Source organism: Dermacentor andersoni, chromosome 9, assembly GCF_023375885.2.
Source record: "Dermacentor andersoni chromosome 9, qqDerAnde1_hic_scaffold, whole genome shotgun sequence".
Classification (NCBI taxonomy): domain Eukaryota; kingdom Metazoa; phylum Arthropoda; class Arachnida; order Ixodida; family Ixodidae; genus Dermacentor; species Dermacentor andersoni.
The window spans coordinates 9,313,026-9,336,896 of record NC_092822.1 but is presented as its reverse complement, the minus strand read 5'-3'; the positions used below and the strand labels follow the sequence as shown (position 1 = coordinate 9,336,896).

At 46.1% G+C, this 23,871-nt stretch overlaps 1 protein-coding gene across 3 annotated transcripts in view; it reads left to right on the top strand.

Moving 5' to 3' along the window:
* The window catches only part of stmA (Protein EFR3 homolog stmA), a 47,161-nt gene extending 25,821 nt beyond the window's left edge, over positions 1 to 21,340 (top strand). For all 3 annotated transcript variants that reach the window (XM_050174701.3, XM_050174698.3, XM_050174700.3), the window contains 6 exons: positions 1,367 to 1,591; positions 2,246 to 2,377; positions 3,775 to 3,967; positions 11,599 to 11,687; positions 15,478 to 15,639; positions 21,091 to 21,340. In XM_050174701.3, coding sequence (XP_050030658.1) covers positions 1,367 to 1,591; positions 2,246 to 2,377; positions 3,775 to 3,967; positions 11,599 to 11,687; positions 15,478 to 15,639; positions 21,091 to 21,279 — 990 coding nt within the window. In that variant the 3' untranslated portion in view covers positions 21,280 to 21,340. The remainder of the gene's footprint in view (positions 1 to 1,366; positions 1,592 to 2,245; positions 2,378 to 3,774; positions 3,968 to 11,598; positions 11,688 to 15,477; positions 15,640 to 21,090) is intronic.
* Positions 21,341 to 23,871: the final 2,531 nt, after the last annotated feature.

Below are 23,871 nucleotides of genomic sequence, written 5' to 3'. Positions count from 1 at the left end.
TTATACGGAACCTAGGCTTCTTCCAGCACAAGTCTCATACTGATAGAAGAAAGATAAGACTTTTTCAATACAAGCACAGTGACTGTTTTCGTTTGGTGTAGTGTAGCGTAGAATTGATTAGGCGCTATATTTAAAGGGGCCCTCCTTAGTTCAAACTTCGTTTTATTAGAATAGATTTCTGGTCCCCTTGAAGTTTAAATTAAAGAGATCCTACTGTATCATTACAATTCAGATGTGGTCACTTTTTGTTGCCACTCCACGAGGTTCGCAAGAATGTAAAATCATCAACTTTGCACAATGATAATTGAGAAAAGGCGGTTGTTTGCTGATCATTCTATCTGTTCATTTTTTCACCTTGCGTTCTCCTCACCTCCTGATTTAGCGTGATGTGACAAACAAGTCAGACTGTCTGCCAAACTTGCCCTCTTGATGCTATAGCATCAATTTATGCCATCTTTGTGAGGAACAGGCCACTTACAACATGTTATGTACGGTCTATGATTTGCTCACCTTCAAAATTGCGATGCTGTGCAGCTGAATGGCTGTGCATGGAGAAAAACTGCTGTCAGACCTTGTTATACCTGGCTACTTGCTGTGTTTACATTTTCGGCAAGCAGGTGGAACAGTAGAAGAAGAAAGGTTGATGACATGGCCACAAAGACGTATTCTCATATTACTTGTGCCATAATATTGCCATGTGTCATTGTTTTAATTCACTGGGTTATCACTGCTGTCAAGTTATTGCTTTGGCGTAATGTATGCCTACTGTGTCAAAAATTTCAGGAACATTGTCTTCAGTTGCATGGCAAAAGAGACGTGTAATCAGATTGAGTGTGCGTCATGAACAGCGTTGTAGATTCTTTAATGTACATAAGCATCAATGACTACTATGAAATGTATGGTGAGAAGTGTACATAGCAGATTGACTTGACTCACGGGATCATATTTGATGACCGATGACTGTGCTCGCAGCCGTCATTGTAATTTGAATATTACTTGTCTTTCTGAGCACAATCACCGAATAAAGGGTTATATGCTTAAATCGCACATTTGGCAGCATTTAGTTCTCCACAGTCACTACAACTTGGCAGTGCAATGTTTCATTCTCTCTGTATTGGTGAAGGTTGCCAAAGAGGCAACCACAGCAACGCTTACTTTGCAAGTCGTAACTCTTGCAGTGCTGGAAAAACAGTGGCATCTGCAGCCAGCCCGAGGTGACACTTGAAAATTTCTAACTTCATGCAGTGGAAGGAGTCTTGATCTTTCTTGTATGTGGCTGTGGCCTGCTGCGCAAGTTGGCACAAGTTTCTTTGAATTGTTAGCCAGTTCCACTGCACGTCAAACTACACTTACTGCAACTGTGCAGGACCCAGTCGGTGAGCTGCACGTAGAGAAGTGCTCGCGACAGGACACAGTGTTCATGAAGAAGAATGGCCCGGACTTGCTGAGCCACATCTACGAGAATGCTCAGCTGCCCAACAACCTGCCTGGAAACTTCCAGGCCCTCTACACAACATTGGCTCTGCTATGCGTTGAGCTTGGCAGTGAAGATGTGCTCATCGAGCTGCTGCGGCTGATGTTTGCCATACAGGTGATTGTACACTACATCGCTGCTCACCAGTGAAGCTCACTGATAATTCAGGCAGGTTACCATGGTTTGATTTCTGCAGTAGAAGTTACAGTTAATATACAGCTTTGCATAGGCTGCAAAAATCCTTAATAAATTTGATTGTACACTAGTAACACGTACAAGCAGTGCACTTATGTTAGCTGTGGAGCAACAACTTTTTCTTGCTGAATTATTTGTTTTATTTATTTAGGCAGAAGCATTACGGAGAATAGTGGAAAAAAATTACAATAAAGGGCAGGCACAGTATTTGTAATCATGGTTTGCTTTGAAGGCAGTGACATTGGTGACTGAAGTAACAGAGGCACACAAATGGTTCTTCCATTCAGTGCTAGTTATTAGACCAAAATGATCAGCATATAAGTTCGTATAGCTGCAAGGCTCTAATTCACCATACTGATGATTATTCATTTTCCACACTAGACAGGCTTCAGTAAAACCCTTATAAGTGTAATGACTTTCCTACTTGAATTTAATTTGTTCTGTGATTAGGTTTATTACCAGATTGCAGGAATTGCTTACACTGAAGTCACCTGAAAGCTGTGGAGCAATGTCAGTAGGTTCACAACCATGGGCAAAATGGGACCTGTGCGAGTGCCTAACTAGTGCTATGTGCAGGACCTGCCCAGCAGCGGGTTGGTGAGCATGAGTGGCACCCACATGGCATCCTTGTACGCCCTGGTGGCTGCCTTCATGTTCCTCGCTGGACAGCTCACCTCCATTCCTTCTCTCTGCAGTCACGTCACTGAGGTGAGACAGTGAACTGCTCTTCACACCACACAATTGGTTCATAAGTGCAGACTAATGGGCTAGTTGGTTCTGTTGCATCATGTAATGTGTGATGCAAGCAGGACAGCCAAGACAACAGAGAAGACACAGAATAGAGCCTTCGCCTTTGTTATTGACTTGTTTACCCTATTTGCAATGCAATGCACATTGATAAAGACATTGTAAAATAGTGCAGTTGCCTATTTTCATTACGCATGTGCCTCCTGCAGCTATTCGTGCCTTTCAAGACTGATTTAACGTACATACAGAGAGTGTACTAAAAAATCAGATTCCTCATTGCTTCATTTAGTACATCTTTATAAATATTGATTTCATTCAGTTATTTGAAAAGGTTCATCTTGCAAATGAGTCAAGATAAACAAAAACATCTTTGTGCTCCTGCATTGGCTAAATAGTGCAACATTGATGCTGTTTCAGTTTGAATGGTCGGCTACTGAGCCCGTCCCTTTTACCAACCAAGAGACCATGCGGTACCTTATGGGGCCCTAGGGTCTCACAGGAGTACCGACCATCGCGGGTTCGAGCTCGGCAAGCCACAAGGCCGCATCAGCCGCCTCCTCTAGCGCGCGAGCTCAGGCTGCAAAGGGGCTACCGAGCGCTATGCACGCAAGAGAATACAGTAATGCCCCGAGATGGCGGAAACCGTTTATTGTCTCCGGTGGCACCCAACACTGCACAAATGCCTGGTCGTCTCAGGGGTTCATGGAAATCCGCAGCAAGGGCGAAAATACAGACAGGGGCACCTATAGAAGTTGGCACAAGAGCTAAGGCTCCCACCGGGACATGCCGCTAGGAAAAGTTCCGGCGGCTATGCTATTTGCTCTTGCAATGACCAGTGGGCCAAATCGTGAGGGCTGGGGCAATCTCCTTTGGCTTGGGCCTCCTATAAGTGGCACGACCTCACGCGAGCACTAGGCACCGCACTTTGGCTTAGCGCCTGAAAAGATCAACACAAAGTATGCGCTCACCGCAGGGGCAAAGGCACTGCGTGCGAGTTTAAGGTCTAGACAAAAAAGTGTCAGCGGACGAGAGGAAAGCATGTGCATACCCGGTGCTGTCCCGGAAGTAGAAAAGGCGCGCTCCTGGTGAGCACCCGACAGCGGACCATGCCGCGACGTCCGCGCTCCGCCCTTACCGAAAACCGTCGCGAGTGAAGCACCACCGCTGAAATTGGTTGCGAGTGGAACGGGGATAAGTGTAGGAACGGCAGAGCAGGTGAATGCCCATGCAACGGTGCCGGTGCATTCCTCAGCCCCCACAACATTTGAGTAAGCATATCTAAAGGGCGTGGCTTTTCATTGTTTTCTTGCCATTTTTTCAATTTTTGCGGATGGTTCATGTACCCCTTGTGGCCGTAGGTGATCAAGGTACGAAGAGAACGTGCACCACAGTTGCTGCCCCAGGGCCCGCCCCTCACGGGGTCACTGGGCCAGGTACCAGAGCAGGCACTTTTCGACCGTACTATAGTGGCCGAAGCTCTTCGTAGCACAGGACATGACCCTTCGAAGCTGTTCACCCCGTATGCCCCACGCCACTCCAGTGTTCCAGGAGGTGAGTTGCTCATACGTTTGGGACATCATCACCCACTGTGTTCCCGATGCGCGCCATTTCTATTCCTGTTCTCTGCATTGTTAGCATTTGTCACTTAGAATCCAATGTTCACAGCAGATTTCTGATATTATAATAGCTTCCTGACATGATATTGAAGAAAGTCAGACTTGTGCAATGTTGCCGCATCATGGCCTTGAACTCTAGCAAAGCAATGTTTTGTAATGCAAAGAGGCTGTGGTTCTAAGTGTACTGTTTGTCATGGTCTCAAAGCATTTTCCTGTCCCAACTGCATTTTCAATTTCTGTGCAAATTTTTCATGGCCTTCTTGCAACTTTTGTACCTTCTATTCTCACTTTACCAAGCCACAGCTGTTGTGCCAGGAGCCTTGAATGTTCACTCACTTACACCTGAAAGTAGTACTAACATGACATTTTCTACTTTTCATTCTTAGTGTTACATGAAGGCAGTCAAATAAAATCAAATCAAGTTTATTTCAACATACAACTGATGCTGAGGACCATGGACAAAAAGCCAGCAAGGCTTGACGTGGTCCATGGCCCCGTTTTACAGGCAGCAACAAATGCAACAAAGGATTAGCACGGTTAAATACAATAGTAATTGGAAAAATAGGATTTCCACACTAATAACTGCGAAACATTAATCATGATAACTATGAGCAAGTATAACAAAAACACAAAAAAGTACAAAAAACAGCTAGTTATGAAATACATCACAAATACACAAGAGATAATAAAACAAGTGCAGCACTATGTACATCGCTATTACGACACAAGATATAAAATTATTTAATACAGGAACATATACAGAAGGATTCAAAACCCTAGAGAAAGTACCTGCATGCCTCAGAGCACCCTAAATAATTTACTATAATAACTTATCTATGAGCCAGTTTTGAGTTCGTTTTGCAAGAGGTGTTTGTGTCATGACGTCATGACGCAGAAGGTAGTCATGTGGGAGCAGAACATCATAATATTTTGGCACTCGCTCCGAGTCACTCAGTCACCTGCTATGCTTCAGCACAATGCGTTGGCAGTCTAGTTGGTGCGAATCCATGAATACTTTGTTTGAATACTCTGTCGTTCTGCGCTAAACAAAGTATTCATGGACCTGCTATGCTGCTACGCCAAGTTGCGCAATGAGAAACAAAAAAGAGCAGATGTCCGAGAGAGCTAGAGCGAGTGACAAATTTTCTGTTCCCACTGACCACTTTCTACCACCACAGGACGTAACTTATTTAAAGCTATAAATTTTGTAATGATACAGAAAACATCTAAGAACAATTAAAACACAATATATACAACATTCCAAGCAAGTCATTACACCATCATCACTTAGTGACTGCTTGCTAAACATGGTGTTTTGGGCAAGGACCTGGCGACCTTGTCCAAGAAAAATTACCGACGTAGATGTTTACCTCCTAATATTTGATTATTTGCACATACTGCACTTGCATTGGAGTATTGCAGGAGTGTAGAAAACATTACGTGTCAGTTGCAGTCAATTAATTGCAATGAACAAACATGACTATAGTCGGGTACAACTTTAGAAAAAAGGGGAGGGTCGGCCCAGATGACCGAAGCACCACAGCCGATTGCCTTTGCGACTAAAATAGTCCCGCTAAAAAAAAAAAAAAAAAACGTGCTTCTCAAACGCGTAGTTCTTGGTATAAATAAAGACTTTCGTATTTTAATGACTAGTTTGGTAGAGCTCTCGTGATGGGAATGCTACAGCACATGCCGGATTGCGAAAGGAAAATAACCCAGTGCCTTCTACAATGCTGCGCGTCGTCTGCTTTTTAGCTTCATTGCAAGGGACAAAAGTAGAAAAAGCAGCTCTGCATGGCTTTTGCACTGGTTTACATATACCCGGCACATTTACTACTCGTTTTCCGAGCTTAAAAGTAATCAGTTGCTGTTCAAGAAGTACTTAAGGGGGGACACAAGTTGTGGCGACCAAAAATCGCAAAAAAAATCGATATTTTTTTTATTACATTTTTGGAGTGTACAGCTATTATTGCATCTACATTGTTAATTTCATACTGATAACATCAGTATTTTAGCCGCAGTGACGCCTTATACGACATGTACTAGCTGAATTTCAGGCGGAACTTGCGCTGAAACGGCACATTTTCCGAAACGCGCGCCTGTTCTTCCACGTGTGCTAGCGCGGACATCTTGGTCTCATCTGAAAGAGGCGACTTTTCCTTTCAAATTCCCGCCAGAACAGGCCCCATTCGGCCATTGGCCACTTAGAAAATGTGCGGCAAAAAAGGTACTAGAACGCCATCCTATTCGTCACTCGGTGCACGTGACTTGAGCTTGCCTCCCGATTGGCGGAACTGCATGGCCATCGTCTGCTCCACGCTTGGAGCCGCGCATTGAGGTGCGCCATCTTGCCCCAGTGTCAACGCGATGTCTGAAACGGAGCGCAAATTTCAAACGCGGCACAAGTTTGGTGAGAAAAAAGTGCGACGGACGCTCATCGAAAACTTCAAAAAACGCTGCTCAACACTGCAAAACGCCCAGGACGCCACAACCTCAGTGTCCAATGCCGAAATCGTCGATGCAGCAACGACAGGCCTAACGACCGCATCAGCTGCTGCGGATTCTGCGACAAGTCCGTCTGCCGCGGACCCTTCGACCAGCGCTCGCGTACGGCAAGATACGATCTACCGGCAACCCTCCAAGCTGGAGGAGGAGGAAGCGAAAGCCAAAGCAAAGCTATCGGAGCTGTCTTCCGCTCCAGCGATGGAGAGGAAACGCGAGTTTGTGGGTGACAGTACCGACGATGCACTTTGCCCGCCTGATAGGACTACGTTTACAATTGTGGATTTGAGTGCCGTGAGCATTTTATTAACGTTTGCGAACTGCAACAACTGCAATGGTGCCTTAGAAATCGTACGAGACGAGCGGGAATACGGACTCGCTGTGAAGCTGCGTTTTATGTGCGCGAACTGTGGAGAGATTGCATCGATGTGGAGCTCGCCGCGCGTTCACAGTGCTGAACGAATGAAACCCTTTGCTGTGAACGTTTTGGCTACGCGTGCCATGCAGGCAACGGGGAACCGACAGACTACGTTCAATGACATTTTCTCGTTGATAGGCATCAGCCGTCGGGCGCTTCACACGAAAACGTGGCAGAGCTACGTGAAGACAAAGTTGACGCCAGCAGCCGATCACGCGGCGCGTATTCTGACAAGCGACTGTGCGTGGTCGGTTCACGAACTTTACGCCGAACTGAAGGTAGGTCATACTGGGAACATCGCGGGGTCGTATGACGGGTCATGGATGACCCGCAGTCATACGTCCCATATCGGCATCGGCACTCTGAACGAGTTGTTCAGCGGACTTGTGCTCGACTTTGTGGTATTGAGCAATTTCTGTGCTGGGTACGAGTCGGGGCCTAAGGAGAGTGACCCTTCCTATGGAGCCTGGAAGAATGGCCACAAGTGTCAGAAGAACACTAATAAGAAAGCTGGGGAGATGGAGGTGGAAGCTGCCCTCATCCTTTTCAGGCGATCATTGGAGCGGCACAATCTGCGGTATACAACGGTGCTTTGTGACGGGGACAGCCACAGTTATCTCGCTTTACAATATGATGAAGTGTATGGGTATATCCCGATTGAAAAAGAGGACTGCGTGAATCATGTGCAAAAGCGCATGGGGACGGCTTTGCGCAACTTGGTGGCAAAACACAGAGGCCCTGGACATGAGAGTCTTGGTGGAAAGGGCCACTTGACAGCAGACTTGATCTCCAAGTTAACCTCATACTATGGATGGGCTCTGAAGACCCACAAAGGAGACGTAGATGCCACTCAAAATGCAGTGATGGCCACATATCATCACATCACATCAAACGATGATGTGGCTAATCACACTCTTTGTCCATCAGGCCCAAACTCCTGATGCAAGCAAAATGCTGCAGCGGCCAAGGGTGAGCTGGTTCCAAAACATCCTCGAAAGCTTCCTCCTCATGTTTGTCAGGCTTTACGTCCCATATATGAACGTCTTTCAGACAAGAAACTGCTGCAACTTTGCCAGCGTGGTAAAATGCAAAATAACAATGAAAGCCTGCATTCGATGATCTGGGCACTGGCGCCAAAAGACAGGCACGCTTCTTTATTCATGGTGGAGGCTGCTGTGGCAGAGGCAGTATTAAAGTTCAATGCAGGCAATGCAAGGGCCTCAAAGGACATAATGAAAGAACTATGTCCAAATCCAAGCGAGCAAAGTCGCACCCGCATGGCCGAGAAAGATAGGCGTCGAATGGCAGCATCAGCCAAGAAGAGCGAAGCATCAGGAGATTTGCGCCAGTCCCTCAGAAAGCGGCACACAGGGGCTGGGAGTCAGCAGGACTACATGCCTGGTGCCTACTAAGCTGTTCCAGCTGTAAATTTGTAAATAAAATAGGGTTTTGCACGTTTTCTCACTTTTCTCAAAACATGTTTTTGGGTCACTTCACTAGACTGTCGGAGTGATATCTCATGATCTAGAACAGCTAGAGCACCAATTCTTTCTTTAGCAGAAAGCCTAATCTGCATATTACAAAGTGCTGAGAGCAGAATTTCAAATTTGTGCACATGTATATTTCCATTTTATTAATTTTCTTTTGATGTAGTAGCTTTAGGTCAAGGAAAGAATTTTGATCACCTGCAGAATGGCTGATTAGAATCTCATTGGAAAACTTTTTGCAGCATTGCAGTTACTGCACTTTATAGCATCTAGCTATGCAATAATATTCACTTTCTGCTGAGCAGTTCTTTTTCCATTGTCTCCGGAAACAATATAGTGGCAGCACTGTCAATCTCCTGAACTAATGGACCTACAAGAAAAATTATTGCATACTTGAAATCGGCACAAAAAACTAACTAAGCTTTTGTATTTTCATCAGATTTGGCCATAAGATGCAGGAAATAATCTCCGCAACCCATGTCCCCCCTTAAAAGAAAGCAATACATCTATCGAAACCATTACAAATCTGGGCATAGAAGACAATAAAGGCAGGATAGCGAGCGAATATGTTCGCCCCATGCTGGATCCCAACGCCTGGTCGTTCGCGTGTACGGTCACGTGAACGGTGGCGCGTTCCAAGGCAGCCACGCGAGGCGGTCTCGCAGAAGCATGGGTCCCCGCGCGCGCGCGGGACGTCCACGCTGTTCGCCGACCCGCCGGGAAAAGCGCCTGTTCTCCCCTGCGCCCCCAAGTAACCCTGCCCTGAGGCGGCGTTAGCAGCGCAACACTCGCGCCATCTCTCGCACTGCGCCTCAACCACATCGACCGCCGCGGGCATCACGCAGGCCACGCGGCGAAGCCGGATTACAGGAGATGCGCCATGCGAGAAAAACATATCAGGGGACGCGCGAGAGTCGCGCATCCCCACAATTTTTGGTTTTGTGTTTTCACAAGCTTATTTTGAAGAATGTGATAGTTTTTATTTTTTAGTTCCTTTCAAGCCTTTCAAGCCGTTCCTTTCAAGTCTGCAGTCTCGCCAGTTCGCGTAGCGTAGCGTCAGCAATGCTTGCTGCATTCTTCCGTCCCCGAATCATGGCTCAGAATAAACACGCGTGGCACACATGGTGCATCATAAGCTCGCAGTAATATTTCCGGCATGGTAGACCACCACAAACAGTTTGGGAATTCACTCTGACAAGGGGCAGACGCACACGACTTGACACAATTAGGCCCAGTTCGAAGCGCGGGCGGCCATCTTCTTTACCGGCAGGGTCCTTTAGAAAAAATTTAGAAATAAGGGACGTTTGCTCCTCCAAAGCGGATGCACACGAGCCCATTAATGGAGGCCCGTGTGCATCCATCTTGGAGGAGTAAATGCCCCTTTTTTCTAAATTTGTACCCGACTATAGCTTCATTTCTCTGTACAGTCTGGTTTTACCTGCTTTTACCAAGTTTATGGCACAGTCCACTATAAAAGATATGACTGCACCATTTCATGAGCAGTTCAAAGAAAGAAGTCTTTCACATGAAGTGTTAGGTGTTTAACTACGAAACATAATCTGCAGTCCTTCATGTCATGTCCCAGCTGTAACTGCCGGTGAAATACTAAATGTGTGTTGCAAGGGTAGCTGACCCTCTGGCATGCATTGTTTGTGAAATGAATAGATGGTTAATAGTAGTCTTTCTTTTTGTGTGTTTGTGATGCAGTCCAGTCCAAAGATGGAATTCTTCCAGTACTCTAAACTGTAAAAATTGCATCCATTGCAGGTACCATATTTACTCGCATAATGAACGCACTTGCGTAATGGATGCAGCCTCAACTTTTCCAATCAAGAAGTGTTTTTTTCTTCTTCTCACATAATGATTGCACCCTGAACTTGCCGCCGAGAAATAAGAGACACACAGTAAGATTCGGTGTCTGATATGGCGTCCGGCGGGTGCAACTGTGTCCAACGCTGTGTCGGACGCCGCAGCGTACCGTGTCTCCTAGCTTTATTGCGATAGCAACTATATAGACACTGCAGGCGCATTTTTTCCGTCATCATCGTCGCTGCCATGTGCCGCATGGTGTAGGTGTGAGTGCAAGAGCGCAAGGGAAGCCGACGATCGCAGCTCAATCTCACGTGCCGTCTTTCGTCACGCAAAAGGCCCCAGAAGGGAGGGGCGGTGACGTTGCACTCGGGCAGCAACTGCGCATTGCACAACCACACCCGAGGGGCGCCGATGATTGCTGCTCAATCTCATGCGTACAAGGAAAGAAAGCGAGGAGGCAACACGCAGTATTCCTTCGTGCGCATGGCTGCAGGGCGAGTGGGGGGGTGCGGCGTTTTATTCTGGTAGCAGCTGCGCATTGTGCAGCCACGGCGCGCCCTATCTTCAAAGCGATCTGTGTCAGGAGCTGAGGTAATGACGGCTCATACCTTCATGTGCGCTGCGTTCTTGCCACTCAGTTTGCGGTGAAGCGAATGTTTGCAAGTTTATAAGGCCGATAAAACTACTATCCTTACTTCGTGTAGCTGTCTACACATTTCCTATCGCAATCGATGCATTTGGGGCAAAGCTGACTTTTTTCGAGGCGGCCACGAAAAGAAAATCGCTCGAAATTTTACCCTGCGTAATAAACGCACCCCCAAAATTTGTGCATGTCTTTCGGGAAAAAAGTGTGATCATTATGCGAGTAAATACGGTATTTTTAAAGAAAAGAACTAGGGCATATTCTTGCTATGACATCTTTGATAAGCGCTTCAGTCTGTGTTGCTTCACAAACTATTTGAGATTGGTCCTTCCTTTTAAGACATCTGGAAAGTATGATGGCATGGAACTAATCTAATTTAATATGACCGCATATTTTTTTGGTTTTGTGTGTATCAGTAATCTGTCTGCTATAATTACCATTCATATATTTTAATATGTTTATAATTTGATGTATTGCATTTCTGCTTTAAAAGTTGTTTTTGTAAGCCACTTCGTCCCCCTCTCTACTCTATGCTCCCTCCATGTTGCCTGTCAGGTACTGTAAATCAAATAAAAAACTGAAATAACTAATGTGTTTTTGTCATAGTCAGCAGACTCAGAGAACACTTCTGTGGCTTTAACATTGCAAGTGCACAACTGTATGTGATTATGCTTTCATGTTGGATGACTGCTTGACGTGTGCAGGGGAGGCAAACGTAACACGAAGTGTGAGCGACCTGAACTCTAACAACATTGAAGTGGCCAGTGTCAACTCTTCTCCTGGCTTCATTCGAGTAAGCATGCTCGTTTAATATGCTTTTTCATCCTCGGTATGCAGACACTAGCTAATGTTGCTACGGAACTCTTATGTGTTATCAATGTCCAGTCCATGCAGGCTAATAAAATCCACCTGCTATTCGCCATGCTTTCTGTAAATTGTAGAAGGCAAGACTTCTGACATGTTTATAATTGAGGGCAGTTTTTTTCTTCGCTAAGATGAAACACTCGAAATGTTTTCATTTTGCCTCGGACTGTTTGCATCACTAATCCTAAACCCCGCAGGGGCGTCTGCGGAAGCAGGTGTTTATTGTGTTCTGACACCACGTACCCAAGCACACGAGGGTTGGACCCTCCCACATCTAGGCCTGTGTGGCTTAGCCATGTCTGGGGAAAGGGGGATCCTGGGGATTGAGCCAATGTCGAGTGTATGGACCTTATAATTTCGGATGATAATTTCGAATGATGAGAGGGCTGGAATGAACAAAATGTCATCAGTGTCAAAAGAATTAATATGAAGCGTGAAGAAAATGAAATTCTGACCAAGCATCTCATTTTAACCTTTGGCTCAAGTGTACTGCTCGAGACTATTGAGGCAGGCTACGTAAAGATGAGAGTCAGGCCGTATATCCCCAATCCCCTGTGATGTTTTAAATGCCAGAGATTTGGAGTCAGCTGTAATGCGCATTTGCAAAGCCAATACATGTTTGATAAAACGCAGTGGTTATCATAATTTCACTACACATGTATTAAGTTGGCACATATGGTTCAGATACAGATACCTGTATGCGGACTTGCACGACGTTGATGCGGAGATTAGGATCATTACGACACCCGTAAAGAAGAGGCAGCTGACGGCCGTAAGCTGTTGCGTTCTTTCCGCCAAACTACCCGGCTTGGTAGTGCTGTAAAGATGCTGTATAAAAGTGACACGCGGTGACAGGGAAATTATTATACTTAGCAGCCAACCTTACGTTCTGTAGCTTAGGTCTTCTTTTTTGTGCATTTGTGGTACCCCTATTAATGAGCCATTTCTTGACTATGTTCTTGACTATGTAACCGCTTTTGTGTGGATGCGTAGACGTGTGCTTTTTGTTGTACCAACGTTTTGTTTTTGCGTAATAAACGAAAAACCGCTCGGGATGCCCTTAAAAGTCAGTTCAGAGTGTGCTTTAACTTGATATGACTCAGCGCTACATATATTCTGCTGCGCCTCGATCGTGCTCCCGCCAGTATGATTGCTGTGTGGCAAACGTAGCGCCTATGTAGGCGCTACGTTTGCCACACAGCAACCAAACTGGCGGGAGCACGATCGAGGCACAGCAGCCAGAAACCCAGTAAAGCCACAGAACACCTGGTAAAGCAGCAATACTGTTTCTGTTTCCTGTTGTACAGCGCCATCTGTGGTCGCATACTTTAGTTCACGACGCCACCGCTACGCTTATTTCCGTTGCACTGTGGAAGGTACAGTTACCCTTCTCTAAGTTTGTATAGGTGTTCTGTGGCCGCCTTGTCTATCGGCGCCCAAGCAACCCCGCCTGTCGGCGGCGTTAGCAGCGCAACACTCGCGCCATCTCTCGTACTGCGCCTCAACCACTCTGACCACCGCGGGCGCCAGGCCACGCGAGCCGTGCGGGAAAACCACATATCAGGGGACGCGTGAGAGTCGCGCATCCCCACATCCCCCCAACCTTATATCACTACATATTCCGGTGAGACATGTGACACGGTCTAACATCAACCCGTGCTTCGCGAACAAGATAGTACATGCAACAGTGGCCGCGCTGAGGAAATGTCCACACGCTGTCCATAGCATGCGAGCCGACATTGTCCTTGGGTACACCGCTGGTGTCTGCCGGTCACAGCAGCAGCTTTGGAGACTCGACGGCACAATTCCAGGCCAGGACTTCGGAAACGGCGACGCAGTAGTCAGAAAAAGCAAGCGTCGCTCGCGCCGACGCGCCCTGCTGGCAAGAGCCGCCCTAGCTGTCGGTGACCGCCAGCTCTTTTGTCCGCCGCCGAGGGTTGTGAGCTGGATGCAGGAGGCCGCCGAAGTCGCTGCGCCGAACTGGCCACAGCATCACCATCGCCTGGGGTGACGCGATCGTAGTCCGTAGCAGCGCAGACGATGTGCAGGTGACAGCAAGCCAGGGGTGACTGCAATCACGCTGCGTACACTCAACGCACTCTGCAAACACTAAAGTAGTGCAAGGGAGAGGAATTATGCATGCGCATCGCCCATGTGGTACGATGTTCAACTCGGCTAGCAAAAGATCGGGCAGCTACTCAGATGCTAAGTTCATGTGAACGAAGCTCGCTTCCTTGAATCGAACGAGTAATTTCAATTCGTGTGAGGCTAACTAGAATGAGGGAAGCAAATTGCAACACCTCAACGCCACGGTCCACCAGGTTGTGTCCCTCCACGTGCGACAGGCAGCTCCGTAAAGCCTTAGGCCTAAAGCGTCGCTACCCTGACAACAACGGGCATCCAAAAAACAACACCCAGAATGGGCGCAAGACAGGCATCCGCGAGGAGACGTCAGCTCTGTTAGGTGGTCCTACCCCGCTCGGTGCACACAGCATCCGAGTTGACGGCGCCCAGCGTCCCAGACGGTGTCGGAGCGCCCGGTGCCAGGCCGCAATACCAGTCAGCCCATAGTGGCACCCGTGGCCCGCGGCCATCCGGCTCCCAGAGCCGCGACTTCATCAGAGTCAGAGATAGAAGAAGCTATTTACATAAGAAATTCGGACCACCCAGGAGGCTTCCGTACTCACTTGCTTCAGGCTTGCGAATGCTCCGCAGGCGCTAAGCCTCACTCTCCCAGGATGCAGACCACGTGGCTCTCGTACAGACGAATGTCATTAAAAAACACTTGCGAAAAGGCTTAACATGTTGACATGTTCATACACACTACAGCCGCCGTCGCTTCGCTCAAGAAAGCACGCCGCCAACGCTAGCGATCAAAATCCACGTTAGCCCTATGCTTCGGTTCAAACAATGGTCTCGAACGAAGCAAAGCTGTTAAATCTATCGTCCGATGCCCCAAGAGGTCCTCGTTGGGCAGCCAGATGTGGGGTTCTCCTCCCGTACTCTTGGGACAAAGGAACGACAACACAGTAGTGCAAACAATCACAAGGGCATTTATTGCACCTTTCATAGATCACTGCCTGCTAGCCGAGTTGCTATCCACAAAACATGCTGATGGGCGCGTGACAAATCTAGAAGTCCGACTCACCGCGACCGGATAGCGAGCGAATATGTTCGCCCCATGCTGGATCCCAACGCCTGGTCGTTAGCGCCTACGGTCACGCGAACGGTGGCGCGTTCGATGGCGGCCACGCGAGACAGTCTCGCGGAAGCATCCCGCGCGGGACGTCCGCGCCGCTCGACGATCTCGAACCAAAGAGCCAGCACCTTGTCTGTCGGCGCCCAAGTAACCCCGCCTGTCGGCGGCGTTAGCAGCGCAACACTCGCGCCATCCCTCGTACTGCGCCTCAACCACTCCGACCGCCGCAGGCGCCAGGCCACGTGAGCCGTGCGGGAAAACAACATATCAGGGGGCGCATGAGAGTCGCACATCCCCACAAGGTATAGTAACAAGTGGTTGGTTACATGAGACTGTAAGGCCACAGAATTAGTGACGAAAGTGACCATAGTAAGGAGGTGGCCCCAGTAATGATTTTTCCCAGGCTGGAAATAATTTGTTCTTCATATTTGCAGGTCAGTGCTTGTGGTGATGATAACAGCAGTGCACTTTTTTCTTTGGGGAATGCACTGTCTGACCGAGTGCTCCTTGTTCTGCACAGAAGCATCCTGAGGAGGAGATAACGGTGGAGGCACTGAAAAAGATGATGCAGGAGCCAATCGACACACAACAGGTGGCCGAGGAGCAGCGGTACAAGGTGCTTGAGCGATTCCGCAGCACACCCTTCCTCGAGCTGCTGTCGAGTGCACAGCAGCACCACCAGGTACTGTTATGTTATCATCCACATTTTGATACCATGTTGCAAACTGATTCCATGGCATTGAGTCAAATGTACCTCTTGTGTTTCTCGAATCCCCTTTTACTGGTGCAGAGTAAAATTTTCTGTGCATTATTTTACTTCTTGCAGGCAATGTTTTCTCTCTCTGTGTGTGCATGCACACATGTTATATCAAGCTATTATTATGTTATATTGTTTCTGCTGTGGCAGCTTGGGAATGTTGTGGCTAAAATTTCGTAAATTTTGTGATGCGTATTTTTTTTTATTTCCATACTAGCTTATACCTTACATATTTTTCTAGTTACTGTGGGTATCTCGCCCATACTCTTGGGACAAAGGAACACCAACACAGTAGTGCAAACAGTCACAATGGCGTTTAGTGCACCTTTTATACACTAATGCCTGCGAGCCGACTCTCGGCACACAGAATGTGCCAATGGGCGTGCGACAAGTCTAGGAAGTCCGACTCATCACGACTGGATAGCGAGCGAATATGTTTGCTTCATGCTAGACACCAACACCTGGTTGTTCACATGTACGGTCATGCGAACGGTGGCGCATTCGAATGACCATGTTCGTCCATTCCAGTGTAGGCCTCACGAGACAGTCTCGCAGGAGCATGGATAGGGACATGCGCGGAATGTCTGCGCTGCTTGCTGCTGCTGAGCCAAAGAGGGAAGAGCATACTCCCCGTCACGCCCAACTAACTCCACTTTTAGGTTGCCTTAGCTGCGCAACACTCGCGCTATCTCTCATACTAATATACAACCGCACTGACCGGCTCTGACGCTTAGCTAGCTACGCGGAGAAACCGGATTACAGGAGACGAAAGAGCCATGTGGGGAAAGCAACATCAGGGGATGCACGAGAGTCCGCACATTACTGAGGCAATATTCTGAAGGAAAAGTGTAAAGGTGCTTGAAATAGTTTACTTTGTAGGTTTAATGTAAGGAAGAATGGTTATAAACTGGTTGACTTAATTAATAATAATTGACAAGTAGATCTGCTATTTATAAACAAATATTAAGGTAAGGTAGAATGATGCATTACACTCCTGAACTGTGAACAGGTTCAATCTTGCTTTGAGTCGAGACTTGATTTGTCAAAACGGACATGATGGTGATAGATTAGCAGCAGTGCCACTTCGAAATTCTTGCCTCCGTTTGATCGAGGAAAGCAGAAATATGGAGACAAAGTGATCAGCGGTGGTTGAAAAAGGGATGTCATAAGGGCCAATGTTTATACAAATGGACTTGTCTTCATGAGGGCAACAACTGCTTTCCTTGGCAGCATTTATATAGCTCACTCTCACCCAATGGAGGAGGATAATAAGCTAGTGCGGAAGCAGAATGAGAAAAGTCAAAATGTTCAAAGAGCTTTCTGAGAAAACTACCGTATTTATTCGAATCTCTCCGTCTTTATTTTTTTGCATGAGTTATGAAACTTCTAGGTCGGCTTAGCTTCGTCGATGTCGCTAGGAGCTGTTTAAAATGGAAAGATGCATGCCGCTGACGCCAGTGCCAAAACACAGAACTGTGGCCATTACTAGTTGCTGCCATACAGTACTACAGCTCACTGTAACAGTACGCCATTTTCACTGCAACAAATGCATAGAGCGCTGACACAGTCACTGTTTCTTCAAAGCCTGCTTTCCATGAGGCACTGTCACCAAGCATGTGCAGGACAAGTGCACAGCTGGTGCTGGACATTGGTAATAAATGGCATTTACTTTCTGTGGTTGTCATTATTTACTGTTACCTTGGTTGGCTTGCACGAGGAAAGCTTTTTGCTTTGATTTTCGGACTCTCTCTAAATATTGAGGGGGGGGCGAGGGGTCAGCTTAGAATCTGGACCAGCCGAGATTCAAACAAATACAGTAAGCCCATTGAATTGACAATTCCTGCACACATGTGAACATTCCTTTCCGTATTTTTGTCACGGAAGAAGAGTGGGAGGAGGCCGCTTAGCTACGGGCTGTCCAGAGGGCCAAAGAGGAACAAACAGCAGTACCCCCGTCCCTCCTTTTCACATCCCGACTAAAGACTCCCCTTTTATGAACATTTTGACTTCCCTCATTCTACGTGTGCACCTCTTTATTCTGTTCCTCCAGTTAGGGAAAGTGTGCTATGTAAATGCTGTCAAGAAAAGCAGTTGTTGCCCTGACTAAGACAAGTCCTCTTTTCGAAATGTCTCCAGTGACAACCCTTGTTCAAGCACAGCTTATCACTCCACTTTCTGTATCTTACATTGTGTTAATACCTTGCCAAGGCTATAGAACTATTTGCTCTAAACAGGTGCATTACATGGTGTGCAAAAATAAACAAAACTGAACCTAACAGCTTATACTGATATTTCTTGTACCAAAAGCAATGAAAATGCACAGAAATACAGTAAAATCTGTGACATTATTATAATACAATGGGCTAGAAGTTTCACCCTCACTTCCTTTACATACAAGCAATTGTTTCCTCTGAAGAAATGTTGAAAAATCTTTTATAGACTTCACTGTCACTATAGAGTGGTCTCGTTGTAGATGGTCTTTCGAAAGTCAATTTGCATTTCTCTGGTGGGAAAGGAATAATTTTTTCAATATGCCTGCAATAACGCCTTTCATTAGGTGCAACTGTTAACTTGGATAAATAAATAAGTAAAGGAGAGAAAACGAAACCCAAGCTTTCCTTTTTAATGTTTAACATTCAAATCACAGTTTCAATGACGCCACAGTCATTTCGCAGATTTAATGGTACTATCATGTATTGGGGTCTATCTTATGCAGGAATCCACAAACGTCAAGTTTTTGCCCAGTTGCAAATTGTTTGTAACCATTTTTAATCATACTGCTAGTTAAACAGCACAAAAAGATGAGGACACATGTACACATGGAACACACAGTACATGTCTCTCTGTCATCGTCTTTTCACTGTTTAAGCTTCCGGTATGTCACACCAACTTGTCCAAACAGAAGTACTCCTCAGCCACCTTTAATGAAATAATAAATGAACAATTGACTAGCCCTGAGAGGTGCTGTCAAAATCTCTGGTGTAAGTGAGGTGGTAAGGAGCTGGAGTATCAACGAATGTTACTCTGCCTCTTTTGTTTTAGTGTCATTTCTGGCTTACGAAGTCTGCATTCATTGTAAGACTGGTTTACTTGCAATTGCAGAACAGCACTTTACCCATTTAACCTAACATTCCTCTTTATATAAAGCATAAATTGGTAGTAAATGTTTCATATTCAATATTGCTAGTTTTCAGCATACTGTAAGCCTTTGTAGCTGAATGCAGTGCTTTTATAGCTGGAACCAAAATGTATTTCATTTGTCACAAGAGAAACTCGCACAAAAGCAGCCTGAATCCATCCTGCAGGCTACAGTGCAACCTGCCCGTTTTTCGAAGCATACCAAGCTTCGGTAGCCGACAACGTTGGCTCACAGCACGAGGGGCTTAATAAGACAGACATTCCAAGACTAATAAACTGATCGCATTGGCAGCCTTTGGTTTTCTTTATATTATTGCTTGAACATGAGATAGCTATGTGACAAGGACCATGATAACTCCATTCAGCATGAACATTCATGCCACTCACTCCTGAGCATGAAATTGTAGTAGGAACATCTATCCTCTGCTGAATAACTGTCATCACTTGTACATTCACATATGTTCACATTTTGTGCCTGTAAGAACTTGTAAAGGGGCAGTACAGTTACACTACAGTGTACGGCCTCTGTTCATGGCATAATTGAACCTCACATCACACCATCTAATCATGCCTATCGTAAGGCATCTGCTGCATTTGATGGTTTGATTTTGGTGTTGAAACCAGAAGCCATGCAATAATTTAGCATACAGTTATATCATAACTTCACTATTGACTGGTGTCAACCAATACCTAATGCAAATTAATTATGGCTAATCATTTGGCTCTGTGAATCAGTGAGTTATTATTCCAATCACTTCAGCACAATGCAAACTGCCTTTGTACACAAATTAATAGAGAGTGTTACAATAGGGGCCCCAAAGAAATAGCATCGAAGCCACTGCACATGCACGAGATGCAAACTGCGTTTGGGTTTTGCGTTGGGAATGCTATTTCACCGATTTAGTGGGAGCCCAAATAGCGGCCCCAAAAGATTTGCATCAACAAACATGGCGGCACCCATCGAAGCGATGGCTCTAACCTAGCACCAAACTGGGTTTGATTCGCGGTAACGCGTGAAGTACGCAAGTTAGGAGAAGTGACTGCGGTTATCGCTTTCTCTCAACTAGCGTGTGGTAGGAAGATTGATTCATTAGACACCGCTAATTCCGAATTCGATTGTGGATTTTATGGCTCGTAGGCCTAACACGGCTAAGCTTGGCTGGTGAAAGCAAGTAAAGTTAGTTTTGTTGCTCAAAACTAAGCGCTACTAATTGTTTACTGCATGAAGAATAACTTCTAAATTATAATTAAACGCGAATACACGCAAGTCAAAATTACTTCCTGTCATAAAACAGTATATTTTATTTAATTATTTCTAATAGTTTTTCTTTGACGCCGTAGTGGCACTGTCAGCGCAAGACGCTATCCGCAAATGCAAAACCCTATTCTAAAAGTCTTCACTCCTGTGTGCTCCAACACTAACACCCGCAAAGCTCTTTGGGGCCCCTATTCTAAAACTCCCTAACCTCTTGCAGTGCTGCAAGGACAGAAGCTGAGTTGGTAAAGCATAAGAATTGCTATCACTAAAATCTGTTCCTTATCAGTATCATCCATCACACACGACTAGCCAGGATTGGCCAGTCGTGAGCAGTAGCTTTACAGCAGACAGTATCTTTGAATGTAGATGGAGTGCCGCTATGACCACTGACGAAGTGTGAAACGGAAAGTATATGAAAATACTCAGCAAATTATCCGAGCTCTCGTTTGTTTTTTTGTTGGACACCAATGTGAAAAAAATATGCATAAACAAGGGAATGGCAGCTAGGTCCCAGTTCCTCATTGTTGAGCACTGACTACAACTAATTTTCTCATGCCAGTCACTTATGAGTTGTGGACAGCCTCTGTTCATTTTGTTGTGAGACATGTTGCTGAATCTGGTGTCTTCACTCTGCACTCATAGGAAAACCACATCAAAGTCAGATTTATGAATGTGGAATTTTGTGAGTGTTGTGAAGGCCGGGCACAAAAAGCTATATGCTTCTGTAATTTCACTATTCGTAAACACGAAACTGTCTCTGTATGGGAATCACCAATACTTTCAAAGAATATCATATTTCCTACTAACACGTTTTAGCTATGGGCTGGAACAGGACAAATCACAGGAAAATGTTCCAAATACAGAAGGAAGAGCAACTGTAACAGGCACAAGCTTTGTTCATTTTACAGTTGTTCCTCTTTTGTGCAAACTTTCATGTGTCATTTGCAACAACGTATGTTGATCAGCTGTGGAATTTTCAGGCCATTGACCTTCAAGGCAAGCTGAAGGAAATCCTGGGCAAGCTGCCAGGTCCCATGACTGGCCAGACTTCTACAGGCAGGCACACTGGCACGACAGCAGGTCAGCATGCACTAAATGCCCATCTGGCTCAGGAGTCCCACACAGCCCCAGTGTACGAGATCAACTTCCCTGAGCTTTTTGTCTTCTAGTTCTCACACTGATGGGGGCATTCTCCCACACATGGTGCAATAAAAGAGTCTGTTTTCTTGATCTCTTGCCAATTCCTTAGCACCAGCAGCATGATCTTCAAGTCATTCTCCCACGTATGGTGCAATAAAAGTGTTTTCTTGATCTCTTGCCGTTTCTTTAGCATCAGCAGCATGATTTTCAAGTCATAGACCTTAAGTCTACAAGTTGCAACATTAAGCAAAGACTGCTGACTTTAGCAACTAGTGCCTATATGTACAGAATGGAACTACAGAATATGATATAGGTCTCCACTCAATTTGAACATTCAGTGCTTCCTGCTGGTTGCTATAGTAAACAGAGAAGAATATCAGGAAATGGTGTTCTCAGCATATGGTGCAGAATACACAGTACTGCTGTCACTGTTAAAAGTATCTTGACACTGTGATGAAAAAGTCGTAAGGAAGTGCTTGTCTTCCATGGTGCAAATTTCAGCATATGGTCGCAAGAATGCTACGTGCAGCCTCAGACAAGGGTTTGATGGACTATGTTATCCAGGGCCATTTCTAACAAAAGGTTGAGAATGAATTCTAGAGTGCTGTCTGCAAGCGCAGCTTTTGTTAACCTGTTGCTCATGAACTCAGGTCAAAGTTAATTTTCTTATCATAGGTCCGCACAGTACCAAGGTCTGACCTCTGTTGCAGCTGAACTTTGAGTAAGAGCTTGCGTATCTCTTGTGGAACATCCTTGAGAACAAAGTTAGCAGTGTAAGGTTCTACACCAGACTCTCCACCTTGTGGTTGTGCAATAGGATGGGCTGGTGTGCTAACACTGTCCGACAGCAAAATATCTTTGGTCAGTTCAGGGTCAAAAACTTGAGATTGTTTCTCTGAACTGTCCCTGTAGCGACGCACCATCCGTGAGACCAGGATTTTTGTGCACACTAAGGAGGTAAAGCGCTTGTCACGAGGTTTGAGGTTAGACTTGTGTGTGTTTACAACATCCAAGCAATCAGAAGTGGGTACAGGCTGGTAGAGCGCAGCTGCACCTGGACGCAACCTGATGCAGTATGGGTGTTCCACGGAGGGTCGGTAGGACATGATCGATGAAAGTGCCAAGATCAGAAGAGCAATGAGAAGTACAAGTACCATCCTTGTGTCGTTATCCAAGTGTGACACATCAGGCTTGACTGTCGTGTTGTTGACCTCCACAGCGTTGTAGTTGGAAGCATGTCTTCGGACTCGTTTCTGATGGACCCAGCCATAGTCAATCTGAAAGCTGTCACGGAGCATATCAGCAGCCAACAAAGGCACTGTGATGGGACGCTTTGATGCTTTGGATGTACTTCTTTTCCAGAAGAGTCTTGCAATTCCAGCTGCGAAACCGGAGCGACTTGTTCTATAGAGTTCTGTAGTCGACCAGGTATTTGTACCATTTGTGCTGTTGTGCAAGTTTGTGCCTTTTGAAATTACAAGTGAAGAATTTTGTTTGAAGGCATTCAAGAAGCTTTCTACAGTAGTTTCGAAGGGTTCGGTACTTTTCCGCGCGTACTTGTTTTGTGTTCCCAATGTTTTGGTCAAAATTCCAATTCGAGAACCGACTCCGGTTTCTGCAGTGGCCCCTACAGATGCGGCTTTGATGAATTCCGTAAGTTTTGCACGAATGTCGGACGTGCATCCTTTTCGGCGAGTCGACACGACATAGGCATTTCCCGCGTTCGGGTAGGCCGGTTTTTTCTTGTTATTGCGTATAAGGACGCTGCTGCTTACGTTGGTCGCCTTTCCTTTGGACACGACGACCGACTGGGACACGATGATGCTGCCATTGTCCGTCCTCTCCACCGTAAGCGGCAACGCGACCGCGGAAACGTATAAAAGAAGTACAACTATAAACATGGCTCACCATGTCTAACCTTGGCACCGCGCCAGGGCTCGGTACAAGTCTTGTTTATGCAGCGGCATCCGCATGCTTGGGCGCGGGGCGCAGCATATACATATGCACGTCCCGTCAACCTATTGCACAGGATCACGTCATCGTTTTTCTTTTTAGCTCGTGTTCAAAATAGGTCACACAAGCACCGATCCGAATTTCAAGAGTGTTTTACTACAGCGAAACTTGAAAAAGCTGCAATACAAAGGCGCGCGCCTATTAGCTTGGGAATATTCGTTATACACCATTAAAACACGACACAGATATCAGCTTGTTAGGTCAGCAATATTCCACGCAGTATGTTTGCAACTGTCCCTCAACCTCACGCAAACCGAAATGAACGACGTTACTTATCGATGACAGTAAAGCTTCACCTGACAAACAAAAGCAGACGACGTCGTGCGCTAGCTCGAAAAATTTACAACCATCGTGCCTTATTTTATTTATATTCAATAAAGCTTTTACTCACTCACTCACTCATAGCCTGCTGTGTTCGACTTCAAGTGTCACTAGCTTGCTGTCTCAAGAAAACAACGCTTCGTTTATAAAGTTTTCTAACCGTCAGAGTGTGGTTAGAATGCGCTGGGCGCGAAAGAATTGTTCTTGGAAACCGAACGCGTAGGATCCGACGCGCGAGCCACAGCCGAAAAGCGTTCAAGGGTGGAGTCGACGGAAGCCGGAAATCA